The following is a 23,316-nucleotide window of genomic DNA, read 5'->3' on the forward strand; positions in this document are numbered from 1 at the left end:
AGCATTCCATCAGTAGAAGGTTGCCCTCCTCTGGACCGTGGAGGGCAAAGTTAAGATTCACAGTTCACACTGGATTTAACCGAACTCTGACATGGGGCACATGAACATAAGGACATAGATTTTTCTCGTCTGTGAAAAGGTTGGTAAAGTAGCTTTGTGGCAGTGTCAGAAATAGTTTTTCATTAGTTGAGAAAGGTTCATCAAGAGGCATTTACTATACTCTTCTAAGGACATTAGCAAAAATAGATATGGTTTAAAACTAAGTATTAGAATGAAGAATTCCTGCTTTCCTGGAATACCTGCTTGTTCAGATTTTTTTGGGGTAAAGTGTAGCACATATACAGAAGAGAATATAAAACATACAGAATAATTATAAACAGAACATCCATGTAACCATCATCCATATCGAGAAATAGAATATTATTGTAAGCACCCCTGAAGCCCCCTGTCCCCTTCTGCAGTCATTACTCTTCCACCCACTTCAGGTAACCACTGTTTTGCCATTTGTGGTAATCATTCCCTTTATAATTGTACACCCTAAATAATATAATTTAGTCTTGCATGTTTTTAATCTCAGTGTAAAAGAAATAATACATTCACTTTTATGTTTGTGAGTAGCTATAAGTTCATTCACTTTCTTTGTGTAATTGTTTTCCACTCTACCATTATACGAGTTTATCCATTCTATTCTTGATAGCTATTTGGATTGTTCTCTGTTTTATTGATAGATATTACAGTGTTGCTGTGAACATTCTTGTTATACACAACCTGCTACATATGTGCAAGTTTCTGAAGGGTAGATTTATAGGAACTGATATGTTGAGTTGTAATATATCTGCATATTTTAACTTTACTAGATCTTGCCATACTGTTTTCCAAAGTGGCCATAGCAATTTACATTCACACCAACAGTGTGTGAGAGCTCCCGCTGCTCTGTGACTAGACAGACATACATGAAAATTTTTGCCAGTCTTGAGTGTGAAATGGTATCTCGTTGTGGTTTTAGTTTGCATTTCCTTGTTTACTAATGCAGTTGAACACATTTCATAGGTTTATCCCATTTAGAGTTTTTTCAGTTCTCCACCTTTTTTTCCCCAAAGGGTTATTATATTTTAGTGACCTTAAAACTCCTGCCCCTTACCTAAGGGAATGTGCTAAGGAATAGTCTGGCAGAAATCTAGCATGTGGGAAGGAGCCTAGATCCTTTCAACTTATTTTCTCCTCTTTTTTTCCCCAACCCATCTGGTATTTGGGAGGTTTCCTGGCATTTCACTGATCTCTCTTCCCTTTCTTCTCCTTCGTTCTTCCTGTTCCTAGACTCTGAAGCGGCTCATGGCAGATGAGGTAAGGAAATTTTGTTCAGCATGTGCATGGCTCATTTCCCACACTATGATATTTACCAGTTGCAATAACTTTGACTTTCTATAACTTATAAACGTGATATGGGTTCTATTCTCAGATCATCCTAAAGCTTTTTCCTAACTCTTTGCTCTGTTTGACCCATTGCATGCATTTCCCTGGCACATTCATTGGCTTCCAAGTTTAGGCATGTTCTTTAAACTCCAAGCTGACTTGCTGTCTGGATGCCACTCTTATCATTTGAAGCCCCAGAATGCTTGCAGATATTTACTGTTATTTTCAATCAGGTAGTGCCGATAAGCTGCAGCTTATCGGTAGCTCTTTTTGAATTGAACGCTTGTCCTTGCGGTTTGAAGAGTGGTTCATAAGCATTTGGTTGACAGAGAGATGACATATATACCCCTGAAGTAGATTATATTCTTTGCAAAGGGGATTTTGGAGAATATGTACTGAACTTTTGCTGCTTACATAACACAAGTGCTATGGAGCGTACAGAAGAAAGAAAAAGGAATGGTTCCTGGTTTTAGGGCATTTCCTTGTTTCTTGTATATGACTTATATCTATTAAAATCTATGGTCATACTTACCTCTTGAAGGAAGTGATCCTCTGAGGGCCTGGCCATATTTATTATTGGATAGCTAGAGGGAAACAAAAGGCATTTTACTGAGCACTCTGCACATGAGGTGCTTTCAGTTCTGTGCTGCTAGAGGGCTTAGAAATGACAGGGGAGCTAAAGAGCAAAGTTTTCTCTTTTTAGAGACTTTCCAGTTCTTAATACTTCATTCCTCTTATCTTTGGATGAAGGTGAGAGTACAGAGTCTGTGTAGTAAATTAGGTACAAGGAAGACTGGTTTCTCTTTTTCATGTCAGAAGAGCCTTGAACTGGCCACAAACCAGAGGAGCCATGCATGTATAAGAGGTTAGAAGCTATTTGATGTGTGCTTTGTTGTGTAAACGAAAATGGATCACTGCTAATACTTTTTTTTCTTTCTCAGCTGGAGAGATTTACCAGCATGAGAATTAAGAAGGAGAAAGAAAAGCCTAATTCTGCTCATAGAAATTCTTCTGCATCATATGGGGATGATCCCACAGCACAGTCATTGCAGGATGTTTCAGATGAGCAAGTTCTAGTACTCTTTGAACAGATGCTGGTAAGTTTCCCACCCAAAAGCATTGCTTCTTCTTGAAAATGCTTTTACGAGCATGATGGGCCCTTTTTTGTGTACAGTCCCCCTTAACTATCCTTTAATTACAAAAAATTCTAGGCTTAACAGAGAACTTCTTAATAGCAGTCCCATTAATGAAGGGGCTACATATACAAGCGCCAGTCTGTAAGATTGGAATCTGTGAATTAGGCTTGGAAATATCTGATCACTGACCGCCTTGTTAATGTCCTTCAGCCCAGCAACACTTTAGCCACAAAGATATAAAATGAGTGGGCCACCTCTTGTGGTAGTGTGATGACCACCTTTGGGTTAGCCAGAGTAGATAGTTTTAAAACATTCACAACAAAATCTATACAAAGAAGAAGCTGAGCGACTTCCCTGGTGGCGCGGGGAATCCGCCTGCCAATGCAGGGGACACGGGTTTGATCCCTGGTCTGGGAAGATCCCACATGCTGCCAAGCAACTAAGCCCGTGCGCCACAACTACTGAGCCTGCGCTCTAGAGCCCGTGAGCCACAACTACTGAGCCCACGTGCCACAACTACTGAAGCCCGTGAGCCTAGAGCCCGTGCTCCGCAACAAGAGAAGCCACTGCAATGAGAAGCCTGCGCACCGCAACGAAGAGTAGCTGCCGCTCGCCACAACTAGAGAAAGCTCGCGCGCAGCAATGAAGACCCAACGCGGCCAAAAATAAATAAATAAAAGGAAGGGAGGGAGGGAGGGAAAGAAGAAGCTGAGGATTGGAAAGGCATCGTTTGCCCGAGATCTTCTACTTAGTGGTGAATCTGGAAAGAGAATTCTGATGTTACAATCACTAGAAGACCTTTAAAGGTTGGGGCTGAGGTCAGTTCAATAATGAGCTGTGCATGGATGTGACTGACTTTGCTGTCTTCAGTGAGGACCATTGCGTGGGGAGGACACTGAGTGAATGTCCGCTAGTGCTAAGTCTTGCAAAGTTTTGAGTACGTGCTTATAAGGTTTCATAAGACCTATATATTAACTTGGATTTATGATCTCAGATTCAACTAGAGATTAGTGGCAGGCCTAACTTAATTAAAAGCACGTGCTTAAAACCCTTAAAACTGAGGCCTGGTACCTGTGGTAGTCACCACTCAACCAGTACTACTATTATTACTTTTCCTTGAAGCTCTCAGTTTGTCTCATAATAATCCAAGTATGTTAAGAGTCCAAGAGTATGATCTATCAAGACAGTCTCTTGGCCTTGGATTGCAAATTTAAATGTCTTTAGGGCCAAGGGAGGAAGCATAAATAAGTTAAGCAGGCTACATAGAAAGTGATAAAAAGGAGAAGGGACTGCAGTAAAATGAAGGACTTTTGGCATTTTTGATAAACTCCAACCACAATTCAGTCCCAGTAGGTTTTGTAGCATTCCAGTTGGGAATGCTAGCCCAGTAGTGCCAGATATTTCTGTTTTTCAAAAGAAACCAGAAATCTCTATTTTTAAAAAAAAACAAAAATCATGGCCAGCATTCAGATTTCCCAAATTAGGTCATTTTAAAAATAACAATTTGTTTGTTCAAATCACAATTCCAGGTAAGGTCCATTGTGATATTCTACTAAGTTTCATTTGAACTATAGGTTTTCCTCCCTCTCTTTAATCCTTGCTCTTGTTATAAAAAATTTGTTGAAGAAACTGTTTGACCTGTAGAGTTTTCCATAATCTTAAATTTGCTGATTGCATCCCTTGGTGCTGTAAATTCATATTTTTATATGAAGTCTCTCAAATTTAAAATGTTGAGCTAGCCAGACAAAACATACTTTATCTTTGGGTCTGATTCAACCTGAGGGCCAGTATTTTGCAACTTCTTTGTTCAACTTATCTGTAAAAGGAGGAAGAAAGCACCAGGAATTGAGTCAGAAAGAAGTCAAATTATTACTGTGACAATTTGGTGGTGGTGATTCCTTCACACATCACACACATACACAAACACACACATGGGGAAGAAATTGAATATATCCTTTTTTTTCTCCTATACTTTCCCCGTTTCAAATAATATTCTGGACTTTTTAAGGTTAAACTTATGCTCACAGAAATAGGAGGCTCAGACACATGGTTATATATGTAACAGGGTCAAGCAGAGCCTTTCCCCCAATAACACACTCCAGGTTATGTCTGTTGAGGGAATTTGTCACAGTTTCCAGTTCTTTCTTCATGGGAAAGGAGTTTGTACAGGGACTTAGTTAACCAGGGGTAATGGGTGTTTAGGCCCTAGAATGGTGCAGATTTTGCTGGTGTTTGCATGATGCCAGTCATCCAGTGCTTCAGTCTGAAGAGATTATTAAGGTCCATCCTAAGTGCAGAAAATACTATGTTTGCTTTTCTTTCAATAATGCAAAATAAGTTTTCCCTCTATATTGAGAGTCCACTTTTGTTAGGGAAAAATTTAGTGTATGTGTATAAAAATGTCTGTTGGGATTTATAATAAAATGTTAACCATATTTATCCCTAAGGAATTCCCATCATCTATAATGGATTAAGTCTCTAAGGATCAGGAAAATTTATTTATTCAATAAGCATTTAGTGTGTTCATCTCTTTACTAAGTATACTAAACATTAAACACTGAAAACTTGTAAGGAATTCAAGGCAATTTTCCCCCCTTTTTTCCTCCCGTTTCTAGTTGGATATGAACCTGAACGAGGAAAAACAGCAACCTTTGAGGGAGAAGGACATTATCATCAAGAGAGAGATGGTGTCCCAGTACTTGCACACCTCCAAGGCTGTGAGTCCTGGGACAGGTACCCATGACGTGGGAGACTGTGCCCTTATCTTGGACCTGTTTGTTTTGCTACTTTAATAGAACATTTCATGTCCACATCAGTTCTATTTCATTCTTTTATATAAACCTACTCATTTTTTACTCTCATTTGAGTTACTTTTCTACATACTTTTGCCTGATTCGATCTTCATGAAGTATGTATGGGTAATGGGAAGGAAATTCTGAGTCTCACATAGTTTGGTGGTATGTATAATGGGTGTTTGCCCTCATGTTGTTTAAACTGTATTAACTAATTCTGGTCCAATTTATGACTGAGTCCAGTGTTTACTAATCTCTGTATGCTCCTTTCCAGGGCATGAGTCAAAAGGAGAGCTCTAGGTCAGCCATGATGTACATTCAGGAGCTGAGGTCGGGCTTGCGGGATATGCCTCTGCTCAGCTGCCTGGAGTCCCTTCGTGTCTCCCTCAACAACAACCCTGTCAGGTGAGGATTCTGAGGTAGTAACAGGAGTGAGAGCCCAATGTTGGAGCTCACTGGTGGGGATTAGAGATCAAAGGAGTCAGGGAAGTATGAGAATGTTTTGGATTGGGAGTAAAGAGTTGCCAGGATACACTTTATTTTGGTGGATATTTATTGATTTGATTTGATATTGCATCATCTTTGTCTCTTCCTTACAGTTGGGTGCAAACATTTGGTGCTGAGGGCCTGGCTTCCTTATTGGACATCCTTAAACGACTTCATGATGAGAAAGAGGAGACTGCTGGGTGAGGACTTCCGAGTCTTGGCATCTTCTAGGTGGAGGGTAGTAGAGGACTTGGCTGTTTGCTCTAAAGGAGAAAATGGCAGTTAACTGGAAAGTTATGGACTAGGATATTATGCTGTTAGCTGAGAATGGGGTTTATCATAGGGGTGACTGGAGAATGAAGGGTGATTATAGGTACAGAGAAAGGAGGAACTTAAATTTCACAGTGAATAACACAAGATACATACCACATAAGATTGTGAGTCTCCCAGCACAGGTTCTTATCCAGTCTGGAAATAGGGTCTGATTTAGTCTAAAGCTCTCCTGTGATCTGGTCTGGGTCATATCTCATTTGGAAGTCTTATAATACACTTGATCAGTTTGGGACTAGCTTTATGATAGTCTTCAGGATTGGAATAATTCTGCGGGTACCTTGCACTGTCTTAGGTTAGGCTACCTTGAAGCCAGCCTGACCCAAAATGATTTCTCTACTTCCTGGGATCTTTCCAAAACAAAACACAGGACGTCTACCTCCTGAACGTACAGACTTGAAACCTCTGACGCAGTGAGGCAAGCAGTAATAGGTGGGATGTTATCCTGATAGAATTTAGCCCTTAGGAGCCTACAGGGAGTTAAAGGGAAGATTTTAATGTAATACTGAATTCTTGGTTTATGAGAGAATTACCAATGGTTCTTTCTTCAGCTACCTCTTTTTGCCAGTGTTTTAGGGTAGAGTGCTATGTGCTAGACTTTACTCAGCTGCTAGTTGGGAGTGTTCCTAAGACCCTTGTTTACAAGATTGAAAAGTCAAATGGGGAGGGGTGTAGAATGAAGGGACTTCACTGATTATGTCTTCTACATGCAGAAGCTACGATAGCCGTAACAAGCATGAGATCATCCGCTGCTTGAAAGCTTTTATGAACAACAAGGTAAGATATTTCCCATTCTCATTCAACCCCCATCGTGACCGCTGTTTTTTCTCTTCTGTTGGCAAACTCAAAAAAGGACCTAGGAATATGAGGTTCAAGGCTTCTAGCTTTTCCTTTTAGTACCATAACGTTTTGATCGCCACATACACATACTTTTATGGATCTTTTCCCTCAGTTGTAATGTCTGTTTCAGAGGATATGCTTAATTTTCTTCTTCTGTTTATACTTTTTTTTCCTAATTCTTAAATTTCCTGACCTGTAGTTATTATTTTTGGAAGGTTTACTTTATTTTCTGCTTATTTGTTGTTGTTTTTTCCCCAGTCTATTCCTACTGTATCTTTTCTTCCTTCCTTCCTTCCTTTTTCTTTCTCACTTTCTTTCTCTTTCTCGCTCTCTCTTTCTTTTTTTGTCTGTTTAGTATTTAAACTTAGGGAACCTACAGTTATTTGTTCCTGAGTGCAAATCTGTCTTCCTCACTATTTAATTTTGTTATAATTATTCCACTGGCTTAGGGGGAGCATTGAAAAGAAACATAAGAATCAAAGTTTTTATTCTTGGAAGACATAGAATTCTGTTGTGTCTGCTAGAAAATTATTTTGCTATGCTCATATCTGTTTAGCTATATTGGAAAAAGTTTTCTACCCTATATTAGTTTTCTAGGGTTGCTATAACAAAGTACTACAAACTGGGTGTCTTAAACAACAGAAGTTCATTTATCTCACAGTTCTAGAGGCGATAAGTCCAAGATAAGGTGTTGTTGATAGGGTTGGTTCCTTCTGAAGGCTGTGAGAGAGGGTATGTCCCATGCCTCTTTCCTAGCTTCTGGTGTCTTGCTGGCAATCTTTGACATTCCTTGGCTTGTAGATGCATCACCCCAATCTCTGCTTTTGTGTTCACATGGCGTTCTCCCTGTGTGCAAGTCTGTGTCCAAATTTCCCCTTTTTATAAAGATAACAGTTATATGGGATTAAGGGCCCACCCTACTCTAGTCTGACCTCATGGTAATCTAATTACGTCTGCCAATGACACTATTTCCAAATAATGTTACATCCTGAGGTAATGGGGGTTAGGACTTAAACATACGAATTTTGGGAGGAGCACCATTCAATCCATAAGAACCCATAAACTTGTCCTTGGTTAGATGCTCTTATCTTTAAGCCTCCCTTTTCTCTTTTTGTCCTACCAGTTTGGAATCAAGACCATGTTGGAGACAGAAGAAGGAATTCTGCTGCTGGTCAGAGCCATGGATCCTGCTGTTCCCAACATGATGATTGATGCAGCTAAGCTGCTTTCTGCTCTTTGTATCCTACCACAGCCAGAAGACATGTATGTGACTGGAATTATTTCTCTTCTCTATTCTTTTTTATCGTCTTCCTTAGTCTAGAGGAATATTAAGTTGCTTGGGTGTCCACTTAGTCTTAAATACTAGGTAAGACTATATTTCTTACATGAACACTGTATCTTAATATTTAAGAAAGATTGTTAAGAGATGGAAGCTGTTCTGCATGTACCACTGGTTATCAAAGGTACAGCAGGATCTCCTAGATCTCCATTAATGTCTGTATTGTCTAGGACAAGGGTTTCTTTTTACATTTTTTTAAAATTCAGAAGTAACACAACATTATTTTTAAAATTCAAACAACATAGAAGTATATGAAGTACAATTTAACAACGTCATCCCTTTGGCAAACCCTATTCTGCAGAGGTAACCACTGTTAATGGTGTGGTGCAGTCTCATAGATCATTTTCTAGCACAGACAAATATTTACTAAATTCTAACACACCTGCCACTCCAAAAGATGGTTTCTTAGAATTAAGGAAAGATGGCTTACGCCTATAAAACCAATCTCATGTATAGGATAGATTTTTATTTTTGTGGAGGGGTTTGGTTTAACAAAAGCTAAATCATACCACCATTCTTTTCAACTTGTTTCTTTTTATTTAACAGTAGCTCTTGGACATTTTTCTCTGGCAGTACTTCTAGATCTATCTTATTATCTTTAGTGGCTGTTTAGCATTTCATACTCTGTACGTCCCATAATTTAATGATTCCTTCATTGCTAGACTTTTAGGTAGAATTTTTTTTTAGCACATTCTGACCCCTGCTCTAGATGATAAAAAATTTTATTATCAATTCTTGTGCATATATTCTTTGTACATATATTATTTCATATTTATGTGTTTATGTTGGATAGATTTTCTAGAAGTAGGCCAATGTTATGTGCATTAAAAAATTGGTACTGTTAAATGCCCCTCCGAAAGTTGTACCAATTTATATGCCATAGAACAGGGGTCTTAATTTGGTAAATATAGGTAGGAGTCTGGGGAGGATTTTAGGGAGTGCATTTTTCTGAAGAGATGGTCCTTAGTTTCCTGTTGATCTGGCCTCTGCTCCAGGTGATGAGAAGAATAATGTGAGAAATCCAGAACATTGATAATGTCTGTTTCCTAACTGATCTGTGCCTCTGTATAATATACCTGTTGTGTACCTGTCTGTGTAAGAGCACCCAACCAGTTCTCTCCCTTTCCTTACTCTCTGGCAGGAATGAAAGAGTTTTGGAGGCGATGACAGAAAGAGCTGAAATGGATGAGGTGGAACGTTTCCAGCCACTGCTGGATGGATTAAAAAGTGGGACCTCCATTGCTCTCAAGGCATGTATACCTATGAAACTTGTTCCAAAAGTAGAATTCAAGATAGAAAGACTTAAGTTCATTTGACCTTTTAAGAGAACACATGAGTTGTTACCAATGATATATATTTCAAAGTTCTTTCTGAAGGAAAAATGATTACCCTTTTCTCCAAGAAGGCAGAGAAAGAACTGTTTTCCTCATTATGAGATGGGAAAAAGTCATGGTATTTATTTACAAGCTAGAAAAATCAAGGCCTAGAACAAATTATACCATAGAATCCCTGGAATCCTTTAGACCTCTGAACTCTCCAGACCTGTGTTTAAACCAAGTTATATTGCTATATATAAGGAAGTTATTCTTGTAGTTTTTGTACTGAATCTTCTAGGTTATATTTGGGGGCCTCAGAATGCATGTAAAGAGAATGGAATCTTGATCTCTAGGAGTTAACATTGACACAGCTGCTGAATTTTCTTATTTTAGGTGGGATGCCTACAGCTGATCAATGCTCTCATCACACCAGCTGAAGAACTTGACTTCCGAGTTCACATCCGAAGCGAACTGATGCGCTTGGGGCTGCATCAAGTGTTGCAGGTGAGATGCAACACTTCATTCGAAAGGCTGGGCTGGTTCCTTCCTGCTCTTACAACCCCGTCATCCCTGGGAAGACTTCGGTTTTCAGTTTAAAAACCAGGTTGAGGGAGTGCCCTGGTGGTCTAGTGGTTAGGATTCAGCACTTTCACTGCCGTGGGCCAGGTTCAATCCCTGGTTGGGGAACTGAGATCCCGCAAGCCATGCGGCACGCCAAAATTTAAAAAATTAAAAAAAAAAAAACAGGTTGAAATGTTTGGGTTTTTAACCAGCATAGGACACTTTTGGGTTCCCTGGCCTATACTTTTGCTGTTGACAGGACCTTCGAGAGATTGAAAATGATGATATGAGAGTGCAACTAAATGTGTTTGATGAACAAGGAGAAGAAGATTCCTATGACCTGAAGGGACGGCTGGATGACATTCGAATGGAGATGGAATATCCTTTTACTGATTGGGTTGAAGACACAAGACATTCAGTTGCATTCAGTTGTAGATCCCTGTAAGGAATGGTGTGGAGTTGATGACTTACACGAGGGCATTAGCCCTGTCTTCTTTGTAGATTAGGTAGGTGCCTTTTGATTGCCATTGGATATATTTACATCATTGTGGACCAGAGAAGTTGGGAAGGGTGATCTGAGGGTTGCTCAACATGGAAGCAGCCATCAAAATTAGTATAGACCTCCTAGAACATGATAGCTTAGCTCATTAAGATGTAGAGCTGGTTTTTGGAGAACATAGACAAGTCAGGGAGTGAGGTTGTAATTTGCTCTCTTGTATGTTTCCATGAGACTGACAGGGGGAATAATTTGGTTACCTATTGATACTTGCCACAAGTGACTTTGAGGCAGTTACCTTTTTGTGTCTGTCTACTGCTCGATTTTCAAGCCAAGTACTAGGAGTTTTCTATCTCTGTGTATAGTACCCCCTGACTCACTGGTCCCCTGGCCAAAGAAAGTTTATAGAGCTTAAAGTTTAGGGCAGGGTTTACAGGAGGAACAGCTGTTAGAATAGAAGTGGCATCTTGCTACTTCTCCCGAGAGTTGGGCAAGCTACCTGTCAAACATAGTTTCTAAATATATGCTTTCCTTAGCCTCTTCTCTTTTTCCACTGACTTCAGTGAAGTCTTCCAGATTCTCTTAAACACAGTGAAGGATTCAAAGGCAGAGCAACACTTCCTCTCCATCCTGCAGCACCTACTCTTAGTCCGAAATGACTATGAGGCCAGGTAAGATGGTATACCTGTGGGAAGTTTTGAATTTGAGCCTAAGTGGAGAGTGCAAACTTCTTAAATTCAAAGATTGTCTGTAGAGAGAAAAGGAAAAGACAAAGACATGGATTAGAGTTCATTTTTAGTTTCAGACATAAAGGGAGTTGCCAGTTGTCCCTTTAGTCCAACTGAAAGACATCTCTATGGAAGAGATGAGAGTGTATAAGGTGAACTGCCTCCCTCTTTTGGAATGGGGTGGTGGGGTGGAGTGAAGATGATAGCAAAGGAAGGCAGCCATTTAAAGTTGATTCATGTTGGAACATGAGATTTAAGCAGTAGAGTAGAGATTCAGCAATAGTAGTATCCATCACAGGCAGGATCAAGCTCGAATTTTAGATGGAAAAGGATTTGAACTCAGAGGCAGATGGCAAGAAGTTTTGACTATCTGAAGTAGATGGGTTAGCTGATGTGGAAGAGGGGGATTTCTTAGCATGGCAGCCATACTCTGTTAATTTTATGAAAAGGTCTTTTCCAGAACATTTGTCCTCAGGTCCTTCTGCTGTCAAAGCAGTTACCTTTCTTGATCCTGAATACCAAAATTATATTTTGGTTTTCCTTTAATAACCTTATTTTGTTTCTTCTGTAGACCGCAGTACTATAAGTTGATTGAAGAATGTATTTCTCAGATAGTTCTGCACAAGAATGGGGCTGATCCTGACTTCAAGTGCCGGCACCTCCAGATTGATATTGAGGGATTGATTGGTAAGCATATTTGTCTGTCTGGTTCCATAAAACATTGCTTCTGTCTTTCATTTTGCATCTTTCTTTCAGTGAAAATTTCAGAGAAGATACTTTTCTAGCCCCCAGTATTCCCATTTTCACCCTTTCTTAGGTGATATAACCAATATCTGTGCTAGGAATATACAGGCCTTGAGTTTATTTCTACATAATTCTAAAAATTTATCCTGTCTCATACACCCACCTTTTGAAGGGACTTCAGCTATTGTCTGCTACTCCTGCTGGTCCCAGAGATTCATAAGTATTACTTGTAGGCATTCTCTGTGCCACCCGGCATGGTGGCCTTACTGCATAACAGGCACTCAGAAATTATATGTTGAACTTAACTGAAAGCTCCATTTCTTTGTCTAGTACAGAACATTAAGAAGGATAAGAAAAATAAACAAAAAGAACAAAGACTGCCCTTTGGTTATGTAGAAGGGCTTAGGCAGTGAGAGGGGAATACGAGAATTGGAAACTTGACTTCCTGACTGTTCGCCTTCTTTTTAGATCAAATGATTGATAAAACAAAGGTGGAGAAATCTGAAGCCAAAGCTACAGAGCTGGAAAAAAAGGTATGTATGAGAGATCAAAAATAATTGGAGTATATCTTTATCTAAGGATTTTGATTTTTCTGACATGTGAAACAGTTACCTGTGATATATTCAGTGTTCAGCACACAGTAGCAGTTCCTAGGGGAACCCTTTCTGCTGTAGGTTACTCAGTGGAGAAAGTGGTGTGGATGTGATCATGAGGAGCTAGTCAGTCGTGAGTCTGCACAGTTCTTGGGCCCCTGAGCAGGAGGAAAGACAGGTGACACTCTCATATAACATTGACAGCACTTGGGTTTGCTTGGCGACTCAGGCCTTTTATCCATAGAACAACAGGAACTGGAATATGTCTGAATTCTCTTTGATTAAGGACTCCTATTGTTGATAGGTTTTTGATCCTTGAGACTGCTGGGATTGTGCACCTTAGCTGTCCTGGTTAAATGTCTTTAAAATCTTAGTTGTTGCTGTTTTTTAAAATAACTCCAAGTATAGATAGACTATGGAGATAATCCCTGGCTTCCCCCTCCTTTAACCTTGATTTTAAGGTCGAAATCATGGTGGCCTTTTTTCCAGGCATCCCTTGGGTCAGTGAGCTCAACAGATCAAGGATTAACACAAAACAGTAAATTATGGGGAATAACACCCGGCCTTTGCTGAGTTGGAGAGCTTACCGGGAGCCTGATTTCTTCCTCCTCTAGCTGGACTCAGAGTTAACAGCCCGACATGAGCTACAGGTGGAAATGAAAAAGATGGAAAGTGACTTTGAGCAGAAGCTCCAGGATCTTCAGGGAGAAAAGGATGCATTGGATTCTGAAAAGGAAAAAGTTGCCACAGAGAAACAGAACCTGGAAGCAGAAGTGTCTCAGCTCACAGGAGAGGTAATATCTGAACAGGGAAGGCAGAGTGACCTGTAACTGCCATCAGCAGCCTCAGAGTGAGCTTGCGTTGGAGCAGGACTCTGTCATCTTACTCTCAGGGAGGGTTCAGATACTAATAGGTAATCTAGTTAGATGGCGCATATTTTTAAAATCATAAGCTGTTTTGTTTTGGGAGTAAGTAATACATAAGATGGAAAATTTGGAAAATACAGAACAACACAAAGAATAAATGAGTCACAGTACTACCCAGAAATAAAGATAATAGCCTTCTAATAAATTTAGGAGTAAATACTAAATACACTGTTCTCATATTTGCTATTTTTCTCTTATTTTAGTCATCTCTGGACAGATTTATGCCCACACACTCTCTCTGCAGTTATAGATATTTATATGATCTGTGATACTTGATAACTTGATCACCTAGGTGGTTATATAATTACCTGTATAGCACCTGTATAACACCTGTATAGCACGTAATTACCTGTATATGTTAATTACGTACCTAGAATATTTGATTTACTTGATCTTTGCATTTTCTTTCTTTTTTAAAAAATTAATTAATTTTATTTTTGGCTGCGTTGGGTCTTTGTTGCTCACGTGGGCTTTCTCGTTGCAGTGAGCAGGGGCTACTCTTCGTTGCTGTGTGCAGGCTTCTCATTGCGGTGGCTTCTCTTGTTGCAGAGCATGGGCTCTAGGCACGCGGGCTTCAGTAGTTGCAGCACGCAGGCTCAGTAGTTGTGGCTCTCAGGCTCTAGAGCTCAGGCTCAGTAGTTGTGCTGCACAGGCTTAGTTGCTCTGCGGCATGTGGGATCTTCCCGGACCAGGGATTGAACCCATGTCCCCTGAGTTGGCAGGCGGATTCTTAACCACTGCGCCACCAGGGAAGTCCCAATCTTTGCATTTTCTAATCAAAGGGAGAGTTTAACATAAACTTTGAAGTTGCCTTTTTAATGCAAAGCATACTGAACTAGGAACATGAAGACCTGAATTCTAGTTTTGTCTCTGTCACTAAATAGCTATGTGACTTTAGGTGGAGCCTTTCAACTGTCTGACTCCTTTCACTCTCTTCATGTGTAAAGTGAGAAGTTTGGATTAAGTAACTTCTTAGGTCCTTTCCAGCCCCAGTGGTCCCTGAAGTGGAGTGAGAAGTACTCCCATTGGTGTTATTTCTGTAGGTTGCCAAGCTGTCCAAGGAACTGGAAGATGCCAAGAAAGAAGTGGCTTCACTCTCCACTGCAGTTACTGCTGCAGCCCCTCCTAGCAGTGCTACTTTGCCCCCTGCCCCTCCTTTACCTGGTGACTCTGGGCCTGTCAGTCCCCCCTCACCCCCTTTACCAGGAGAGGTTAGCACAGCCTCTGCACCCCCTCTTCCTGGGGGTGGGGCCATTCCTCCTCCACCACCTCCTCCTCCTCCTCTGCCTGGGGGTGCCTACATCCCCCCACCCCCCCCTCTGCCTGGGGGTGTCTGCGTCCCCCCACCCCCTCCTCTGCCTGGGGGTACCTGCATCCCCCCACCTCCCCCTTTGCCTGGGGGTGTCTGCATCCCCCCACCCCCTCCTCTGCCTGGGGGTGTCTGCATCCCCCCACCTCCCCCTTTGCCTGGGGGTGCCTGCATCCCCCCACCCCCCCCTTTGCCTGGGGGTGCCTGCATCCCCCCACCCCCGCCTCTGCCTGGGGGTGCCGGCATCCCCCCACCTCCTCCTCCCTTGCCTGGAGGACCAGGAATGCTACCTCCCCCTCCCCCTCTTCCTGGTGGAATCCCTCCACCCCCTCCATGTCCTGGAGGCCCTGGTATTCCTCCACCTCTCCCTTTTGGAGTTCCTGCAGCCCCAGTTCTGCCATTTGGATTAACCCCAAAGAAACTTTACAAGCCAGAGGTACAGCTCCGGAGGCCAAACTGGTCCAAGGTGAGAATTTCTGTCCATCTCTTCATCAGTAGATTTTAAGAGACCACTTCAGTTTCCTACTTTGTGTTTTGTGCATGGTTGGGCTTCCCTTTCTTATGGCTCACATCTGTCTGTCTTCAAGTTCCACTCGTGTATGTTTATTTAGCAGATAATAGGCATATCCTATATGCTGGATATCACTCGGGAGAGTTCTTCGAGCCCTATACTCTGCTACAAAACCTAAACTTATCCTTAAGTTAATGTTTTTGCCCTTTTCTCTGAGGATATGAGTGCCATGGGATACCACACTGTTTGATATTAGTCATTTCACCAATCCGCAAGGTACTGATAAATTTTGCTGATCCAAAAGTCATGGATTTATGGATACAACTCCCTACCACTTCCACCCACCCCTACCCCTGGTAAATAAGTTACACAGGATATGTTTGCATGGCACAGTATGTGTTTGAGAGCGCTGTGATTCTGCTTCAGCCTTTTGCTTCTGGAAACCAAGTTAAAATAAAGGAGCCTAGGGATTTGTTCATAAAATGAACAAATTTGGTACAGTTCACCACCCTGATGGGAAAAGTGTAATGTAGAGCAAGGGAAGATGTGAAATAAAGCCTTAATGCTTCTAAAAGTAGAGGATTTGGGGTTAGAAGGAGGATAAGCAGCATAACTGATTCTAGTTGTTGAATAATCACCAATAAACACATAACCTGGAATCATCGTCTCCTGGTCCCACCACAAAGAGCATAGCTGTTCTCTGTGTCTCAGGTTAGTCTTATTCTAGTATGATGTTGACAATAACCAGCCAGCTGCTTCTTGTGCATCTTAATCCGTTTTCTAGGATGGAAAGTACAGAGCTCAGTTTAGTAACTCTTAACACCTGCCTGTATCCACAGTTTGTTGCTGAGGACCTTTCCCAAGACTGCTTCTGGACAAAGGTGAAGGAGGACCGATTTGAGAACAATGAACTTTTCGCCAAACTTACCCTTACCTTTTCTGCCCAGACCAAGAGTGAGTCCTTTCCTCTTTCATGCAAAGGGCCAGTGTAGGACTTAGAACATTTGTTAAGGGGGTCTCCCATTTCTTTCCCTTCCCTGGGTGAGGGTTGAAGAGAGCTGGGAGTTCCTATTCAGAAGAAAATAAGCTGGTTTTGTATTCTGGGGATGCTGGAGTTGGCAAAGAGAACTGTTGCATGTACGTATTTTTCCCCCCAGTTTTTTTGCATGTAGGTATTTTACATGCATGTAGGTATTTTACACAAGTGTAACTTGTGGGGATATGAGGTTAGTGTGACACAGCTCAGGCTGGGCTGAGAGTATCATTTTAATGATACTGTTGAATGGATTCTGGCACTGCCTTTAAGGTGCCATCTTTAGACCTACATATGTAATTGATAAGAGCTGAGCAGAGTCTTTAGTAGGTGAGGTGGCTGAACAACTGTCTTTGTACAATAACGAAGAACCATATGTGATCCCTTTTCTTTTTTCCATTTCTTTCCAATATCTGATGCTTTCTCCTTCCTGGCACCTGCAGCTTCAAAAGGTAAGAATACAGAAGAGCCTTGTAGTTGGGTCTCTTGAATATTAGAGAAAAAAATGAAACAGATGTAAAGGGATTTCTCTTTAGAAAACTAAGACTAGAAATTGGGGATTGATTTCTCTTGTGCTAGTTTTTTTTTTAAGAGTCCAGAAGGACCAGTAGCTCTGATGTTAGCTGACAGGGCAGAAAATTATTTTAAGTTGAAGCTACAATATACTTGCTCTTTCTTTGGAAGGTGAGGGACAACTTAAATAATAATACTTTTACTTTACATTTGTGTTGTATTTTACAAATTTCAAAGTGCTTTAACATATTCTACCCTATTAGGACTGCAAAGAAACCTTATGAGATAGGTTGGGTGTATATTATCTCCGTTCCATAGCTTACATAGCCTGATTAGTTAGGTAGCTTGCCCAAGGTTTTATATGACCAGATCCAGGGGTCTTGACTTCTGGTCTGTCTTTTCATATAAATTCTTGCTTTTCTTCTTCACCTTCATATCTTCCCCTTTATTTTAGAAGAGCTGATCTATTTTGCCCTTTTCTTTCTTCACTTCCTAATTCTTGTGGTTTCGTGCTGTCTTGTGATGGGACACTTACAGTTATTTCCCCAGAGGGGTGCAGTATTTGAAAGATATTGTCATGTACCTAATGACAGTTATAACCTAATAATTTTGTATTTCCATCTTCTTCCAGCTTTTTTGTTTATGTAGAGTTTTATTATGACCCTAGTGATGACAATTAAATGCAACTTCAGAGCACTCCTCCCTCCCCCTGCCAGTAAATAAGCATTTTTAAAGACAGTTGCTACTTTTTTCCTTAAGTGATCTGATGGGACTAGGCTGCACTTCATTCTAATAAGATACCTAACAGAGGGAGTTTTCTGGTGGCCTAGTGGTTAGGATTCGGTGCTTTCACTGCAGAGGCCTGGGTTTGATCCCTAGTCAGGGAATCATCCCGCATGCTGCATGGCATGACACAGCCAAAATACAAAAAAAAAAAAAATAAATAAATAAAAGAAAAAAAGAAAGAAAAGAAACCTGTGCCTCTGGCAGCCCCTAGTTACACATATATATCTAGGAGTCAAAGATCACAGTGCTCAGGCCTGCCCTGTTGCCCTAGCATTCTGGGCAAAGTTGCCTTTTCCTCTAAGAGATATATCACCTTCTGAACTAAAGTTCAGCTTGGAGAATTACTTCTACCTGCTATTAAAAATGCTGTCATGGGCTTCCCTGGTGGCGCAGTTGTTGAGAGTCCGCCTGCCGATGCAGGGGACACGGGTTCGTGCCCCGGTCCGGGAAGATCCCACGTGCCGCGGAGCGACTGGGCCCGTGAGCCATGGCCGCTGAGCCTGCGCGTCCGGAGCCTGTGCTCCACAACGGGGGAGGCCACAACAGTGAGAGGCCCGCGTACCGCAAAAAAAAAAAAAAAAAAAAAAAAATGCTGTCATAATGACCACTTATACTACTCTAGAATATCAACAAAGACTAGTTGACAATGAAAATCAAAATCAAATTTGCTAATTTGTAAGTTCACAGAATATATCCCTGTGTTGGCCTCTGGTGTCATTTTCTTTCTGGTGGCTGCATTCTGAGTGCCACTGCAAACGTACACTGACTGGGTCCCTTTTCCTCCCTGCTTTGTCACCATCCTTCTTTTATCCTGTACATTTGTATTGCTGTTGATTGCAGTGGAGTTTTCTGCAGTTTAGTGGTTTGCCTCGGCATTATATTCCCACTGTGAATTGGTATGTAGTGTGTGTGTGTGTGTTTTGGCTGTGTTGGGTCTTCACTGCTGTGCAAGGGCTTTTCTCTCTAGTTGTGGCGAGCGGGAGCCACTCTTCATTGCGGTGCTCGGGCTTCTCATTGCGGTGGCTTCTTGTTGCCGAGCATGGGCTCTAGGCGTGCAGGCTTCAGTAGTTGTGGTTCGCGGGCTTAGTTGCTCCACGGCATGTGAGATCTTTCCAGACCAGGGCTTGAACCCATGTCCCCTGCATTGGCAGGCAGATTCTTAACCAATGCGCCACCAGGGAAGTCTGGTATGTAGTATTTTTTTTTAATTAATTAATTTTTGGCTGTTTTGGATCTTCGTTTCTGTGCGTGGGCTTTCTCTAGTTGCGGCGAGCGGGGACCACTCTTCATCGCGGTGCGTGGGCCTCTCACTGTTGCTGCCTCTCTTGTTGCAGAGCACAGGCTCCAGACACGCAGGCTCAGTAGTTGTGGCTCACAGGCCTAGTTGCTCCGCGGCATGTGGGATCTTCCCAGACCAGGGCTGGAACCCGTGTCCCTGCATTGGCAGGCATTCTCAACCACTGCGCCACCAGGGAAGCCCTGTAGTATTTTTTAAATACCTAAGCAAGACCTTATCTCATTGTTTGTTATTTTCAACAGTGTAACCAAACTTTTTAATGTTCCTTTAGCCTTCAGTTTCTGCCCTGGAAACTATTTTCTGTTCATTGATGATTCTAACTTCCTGACAGCTTTGGCTCCCGCCCCCCCACCCCCGACTTAAATTATTCTTAGAAATCTCTGTATCTTAATCTGAAAGGAATAAGTATGAATTAGTCAATTTAGTTTAGTTTAGTGTCAGTACTGATTTTCATGTAATAATAATCATCATTAGTAGTTTGCTGCTACTTTGACGAAGGACATTTCTAGCTAGTCTTTAAGTATCTTTACTTTAGTTAGGACTTTCAGGTGTTAAATTGGCACCCTGTCTTAATTTCCCAGTCTTTTCATTAGGAAGCACTAGAGAAGGTGTTCTTGAAAATTATTAAATCATGAACAATTTTCCAAACATGCTAAATCTTAATCATTTTAAGAAATTCCTGGGAGAGATTTTTTTTTCCTATCAAACAAGTACTCATGGTTTACCCAACTCTAACAGTTATCACATGCAACGAAACCTTCCTGCTTGTCATCAACCACACTACATCTGTATGTTTCCAGTCATCTTCTCCCAAGAAACAAATGCTGCTCCCTTTAAAAATTATTTCTTCCTTGAATTTTCAGTGTTTTACTGACTTTAATGTTTGGTTTATTTTCTTCTTCTACATTTTCTTGCTTTCTTTTCCTTTGAGTTACTCTGCAAATCTGTGGTGATGCAAGCAGTATTTGAATGTCAGTGCTTATTCTAATGTGTATTTCTTGGTGACAGAATAGTTGCTTTGATATCGTGTACCTGGGCATCAAGTAGCAGATGGAGGTGCTGCATGTGGAACCAGTGCCACAGTACCCACCCTGATCAGGGTAACTCATCTGCTCTGCCTTTCCTGATGCCGTTTTGAGCCTCCCTCTCTTGGTGCTCTGGTTGGCAGACTTAATACAGACTCCTCCCAAGTAGCCCCTTTCTTTCAACATGGCCCCCCAAAAACACTTTAGTAAAGAAGACTTTAGGCTTCTTAGAGTTTAGGTTTTTATCAGGTAAGGAATTTCAAGCTAAGGAAACTTCAGAGGTGAGGACTCAGAGGATCTAGAGCTCCTCAGTATGAAGGCAAGGTTTACTTTGCTTTTGGTGCTTTGAACATCTTTAGTATAACATTTCTGAATGCCTTCATTCTTAATCCTTTTTTCAAGTAGGTAACCAGTTTCAGTTACCAAGTCTCTCATTCATAGCCTTAATATTGATGGTATAATTAAATGATAGATAAATACTCATTACCACTCTATGACTATTTCGTCTTCCAGATGAAGTAGAGATATGGGTTAAATAATTTTTTCAAGGCCTTATAATAAGTGCCAGAGGCAGGATTCAGACTCCAGACTGTGACTCCAAAGTCCTGCTCTAACCCCCTGCTTCCCAGATGTGTATGTCCCTGCCCTAAGAGCTTCTGAGAGCTTAGATCCAGACAGAAGCTTGAAGAAGGAGATAGATATGCTGGCTTCTGCTACCACCTCATTCATTCTGTCACAAATATTCTTAAATTGGAAGTGACTCTTATGAGTACAAAAAAGGAACAACATTAGATTAGGGAAAGTAAGATACCAGATATTTAGGGTTGAAGAAGAGAAGCCATGTTCTGATTACAGTATATTCAACTCTAGCGAAACTAATACAGCTGGAGAAGCACGACATGCATATCTAGTACAGTAGACATCTTGCTTAAATGATTTCAGCCCAGTAGTTGCCAGTCTTGATGCAGAAGTTATCTGGACACAAGGTTTTCATAATATTGCATTGTTGCATCTCTCACTTGCTAAACACAACTCTCTGCTGTTTGTTAAGCATAGCTGTATCCCCCTTATATTTTAGTGGTACCTGAAACCTCCCATATACTGACGGCTCCTCCAGGAATGAACATCAAAGAAAACATCCGCCTTACTCTTGACATCTGCCTCCTGTGGTCAAAGGTCTCAAGCCACTGCTTCATTAAGGTTCAGGAAGATGTGTGCCTTTTACTAAGAAGAGCTAAGAGAGAGGAAGTGGTTCTCAAATTTATACTACAGATTCTTTTATGCATTTTTCTCTCTTAAGGATTATTCTCTTATTTCTGATCTCTTGACTTTCTGTAAATAAGGAATTTACTTAGTTGATTTATTCCTTGACAGAGAATATTTTGAATTTTGATTTGATAGGCAGTGCTGTAAAACTTGTAGTCCTTTTTCACTCTCATGCTTATGGTTATCAGCCAGGAGTCTTTTTTTTTTTTTTTTTTGGCGGTACGCAGGCCTCTCACCGTTGCGGCCTCTCCCGCTGCGGAGCACAGGCTCCGGACGTGCAGGCTCAGCGGCCATGGCTCATGGGCCCAGCCGCTCCGCGGCATGTGGGATCTTCCCGGACCGGGGCATGAACCCGTGTCCCCTGCATCCGCAGGCGGACTCTCCACCACTGCGCCACCAGGGAAGCCCTCAGGAGTCTTTAATCATGGTTTCTTTGTTGAATCTGCTTCTTGAATTCCTTGGGAACATGTTCAGTAGTTAAATTTTATTCTTTTTCATCTTCTCCTAGGGAGCATTTTCATCGCTGTGGTGGCCTCAGGTCATTATTTGTATGTACAAAATAACTAGTTTTTCATTCTGCTTTCCTTCTCTTACTCTCTTTTGTTGATATCATGATCCCATTAGAAGTATCACCTCTTAAAACATAGGGTGGTAAGTGATAACTGATGTCCTAAGTACATGATGTTTTTCTTTTTAGGTTTATTCCTTCCTTCCAAAAAAACTTCTGCACTTACAAGATCCACAAGCTAATTGTCCTTAATAGGTGTGTGGCGGTGGACAATATGTAGCATTAGGCCCTCTCCCTGTTAAAGTATGAGGTGCATTTCAGGAATTACGAGCATCAGAGCAGTTCTACAAGTGGTTAATAGCAGTAATGTTGAAAGCACTCTGGCTAAAAAGTAAGATCCTGGCAAAAAGCTGAGAATTTCATAAACAATAACAGTATTCTAATTAGGATTTGACTGTCGGCCCAGATTCCAAGGTTTGTGCTGTAGTCGCGCAGGTCAGAACTATTGGTGACAAGCGGTAGGTTTACCTGTCTACTGCTGTCCCAGAACCTTCTTGCTTAAGGCTTCAGTCTACAACAGGAGCCTGTGTTGGGGAAGCAATCCCATCTTTCCCAAAAGGGATCTAAGGGTCTTTTTCCTTTTCCCTGTGATCCTTTTCTGTCCACTAGGTGGCACCCACCCAGTTGGATCTTTATCAGGAAACACCTTAGTGAATCTTTACAGCGTCTGCAACTTTAACCTCTAGAAATAAGATTTTCTAAGAGCTCCTCATGCTCCACCTTAGTCAGTGATTCTTTTGGCAGAAGGGTGTCTGTTTCATTAGTTCCCTACCCTTTCAAGTGTATAGGATTAGGACCAGAAGTGCTGCTCAAGTGAACATTTGTCTTTTAATTACTTACTACTCTTGGATTTTGAGCAGAGTCAGGCTGTTAGCTCAAAGCAGTTGGGAAATTCTGTAATATCAGATAGTACTCCCTTGTGATTTAAAAACATAAATCTACCTGTATCACCTGGGGTTATGAGGACTCCTGCATGTGGAATAAGTACCACACTTCCTCTGGGTTGTGATCTCCCATCATCAGTGGTATAAAAGAACTGCAACTACCCCCTCACATATCCTCTAAACTCCAAACCTTGCCATCACTATTTGCCTTGAACCCACTGGATCTAATATTGTGTCATTTATCTAGGTTTATGTCACTCACCACAGGAAGGCCCAGACTCCCAGGTTACCCTCATCTCCCACACTCGAATCCCCATAGGTTCTGTGTGTCTCCTATTCTGCCTCCTCCTCCCATCCCACCTGAGCTCTTGAAACCTGTCCACTGTGCCCTCAGGAATTCATGGTCCATTACTAACAAAATCTC

The 23,316-nt window shown here is 41.4% G+C and overlaps 1 protein-coding gene across 2 annotated transcripts in view; it reads left to right on the forward strand.

Moving 5' to 3' along the window:
- Nucleotides 1-23,316, forward strand: part of DIAPH1 (diaphanous related formin 1) — a gene marked incomplete at its 3' end in the record, with an annotated part of 94,124 nt that overhangs the window by 25,771 nt on the left and 45,037 nt on the right. The window contains exons 2-17 of one of the 2 annotated variants that reach the window (XM_079703580.1): nt 1,318-1,344; nt 2,355-2,510; nt 5,165-5,266; nt 5,616-5,746; nt 5,941-6,027; nt 6,871-6,934; nt 8,121-8,260; nt 9,478-9,586; nt 10,046-10,156; nt 10,473-10,591; nt 11,246-11,380; nt 12,009-12,124; nt 12,650-12,714; nt 13,389-13,568; nt 14,744-15,475; nt 16,360-16,474. In XM_079703580.1, coding sequence (XP_079559706.1) covers nt 1,318-1,344; nt 2,355-2,510; nt 5,165-5,266; nt 5,616-5,746; nt 5,941-6,027; nt 6,871-6,934; nt 8,121-8,260; nt 9,478-9,586; nt 10,046-10,156; nt 10,473-10,591; nt 11,246-11,380; nt 12,009-12,124; nt 12,650-12,714; nt 13,389-13,568; nt 14,744-15,475; nt 16,360-16,474 — 2,389 coding nt within the window. The remainder of the gene's footprint in view (nt 1-1,317; nt 1,345-2,354; nt 2,511-5,164; nt 5,267-5,615; nt 5,747-5,940; nt 6,028-6,870; nt 6,935-8,120; nt 8,261-9,477; nt 9,587-10,045; nt 10,157-10,472; nt 10,592-11,245; nt 11,381-12,008; nt 12,125-12,649; nt 12,715-13,388; nt 13,569-14,743; nt 15,476-16,359; nt 16,475-23,316) is intronic. The other variant, XM_079703581.1, reaches the window with a different exon arrangement.

Source organism: Hyperoodon ampullatus (genome assembly GCF_949752795.1).
Source record: "Hyperoodon ampullatus genome assembly, chromosome: 4".
Lineage (NCBI taxonomy): Eukaryota > Metazoa > Chordata > Mammalia > Artiodactyla > Ziphiidae > Hyperoodon > Hyperoodon ampullatus.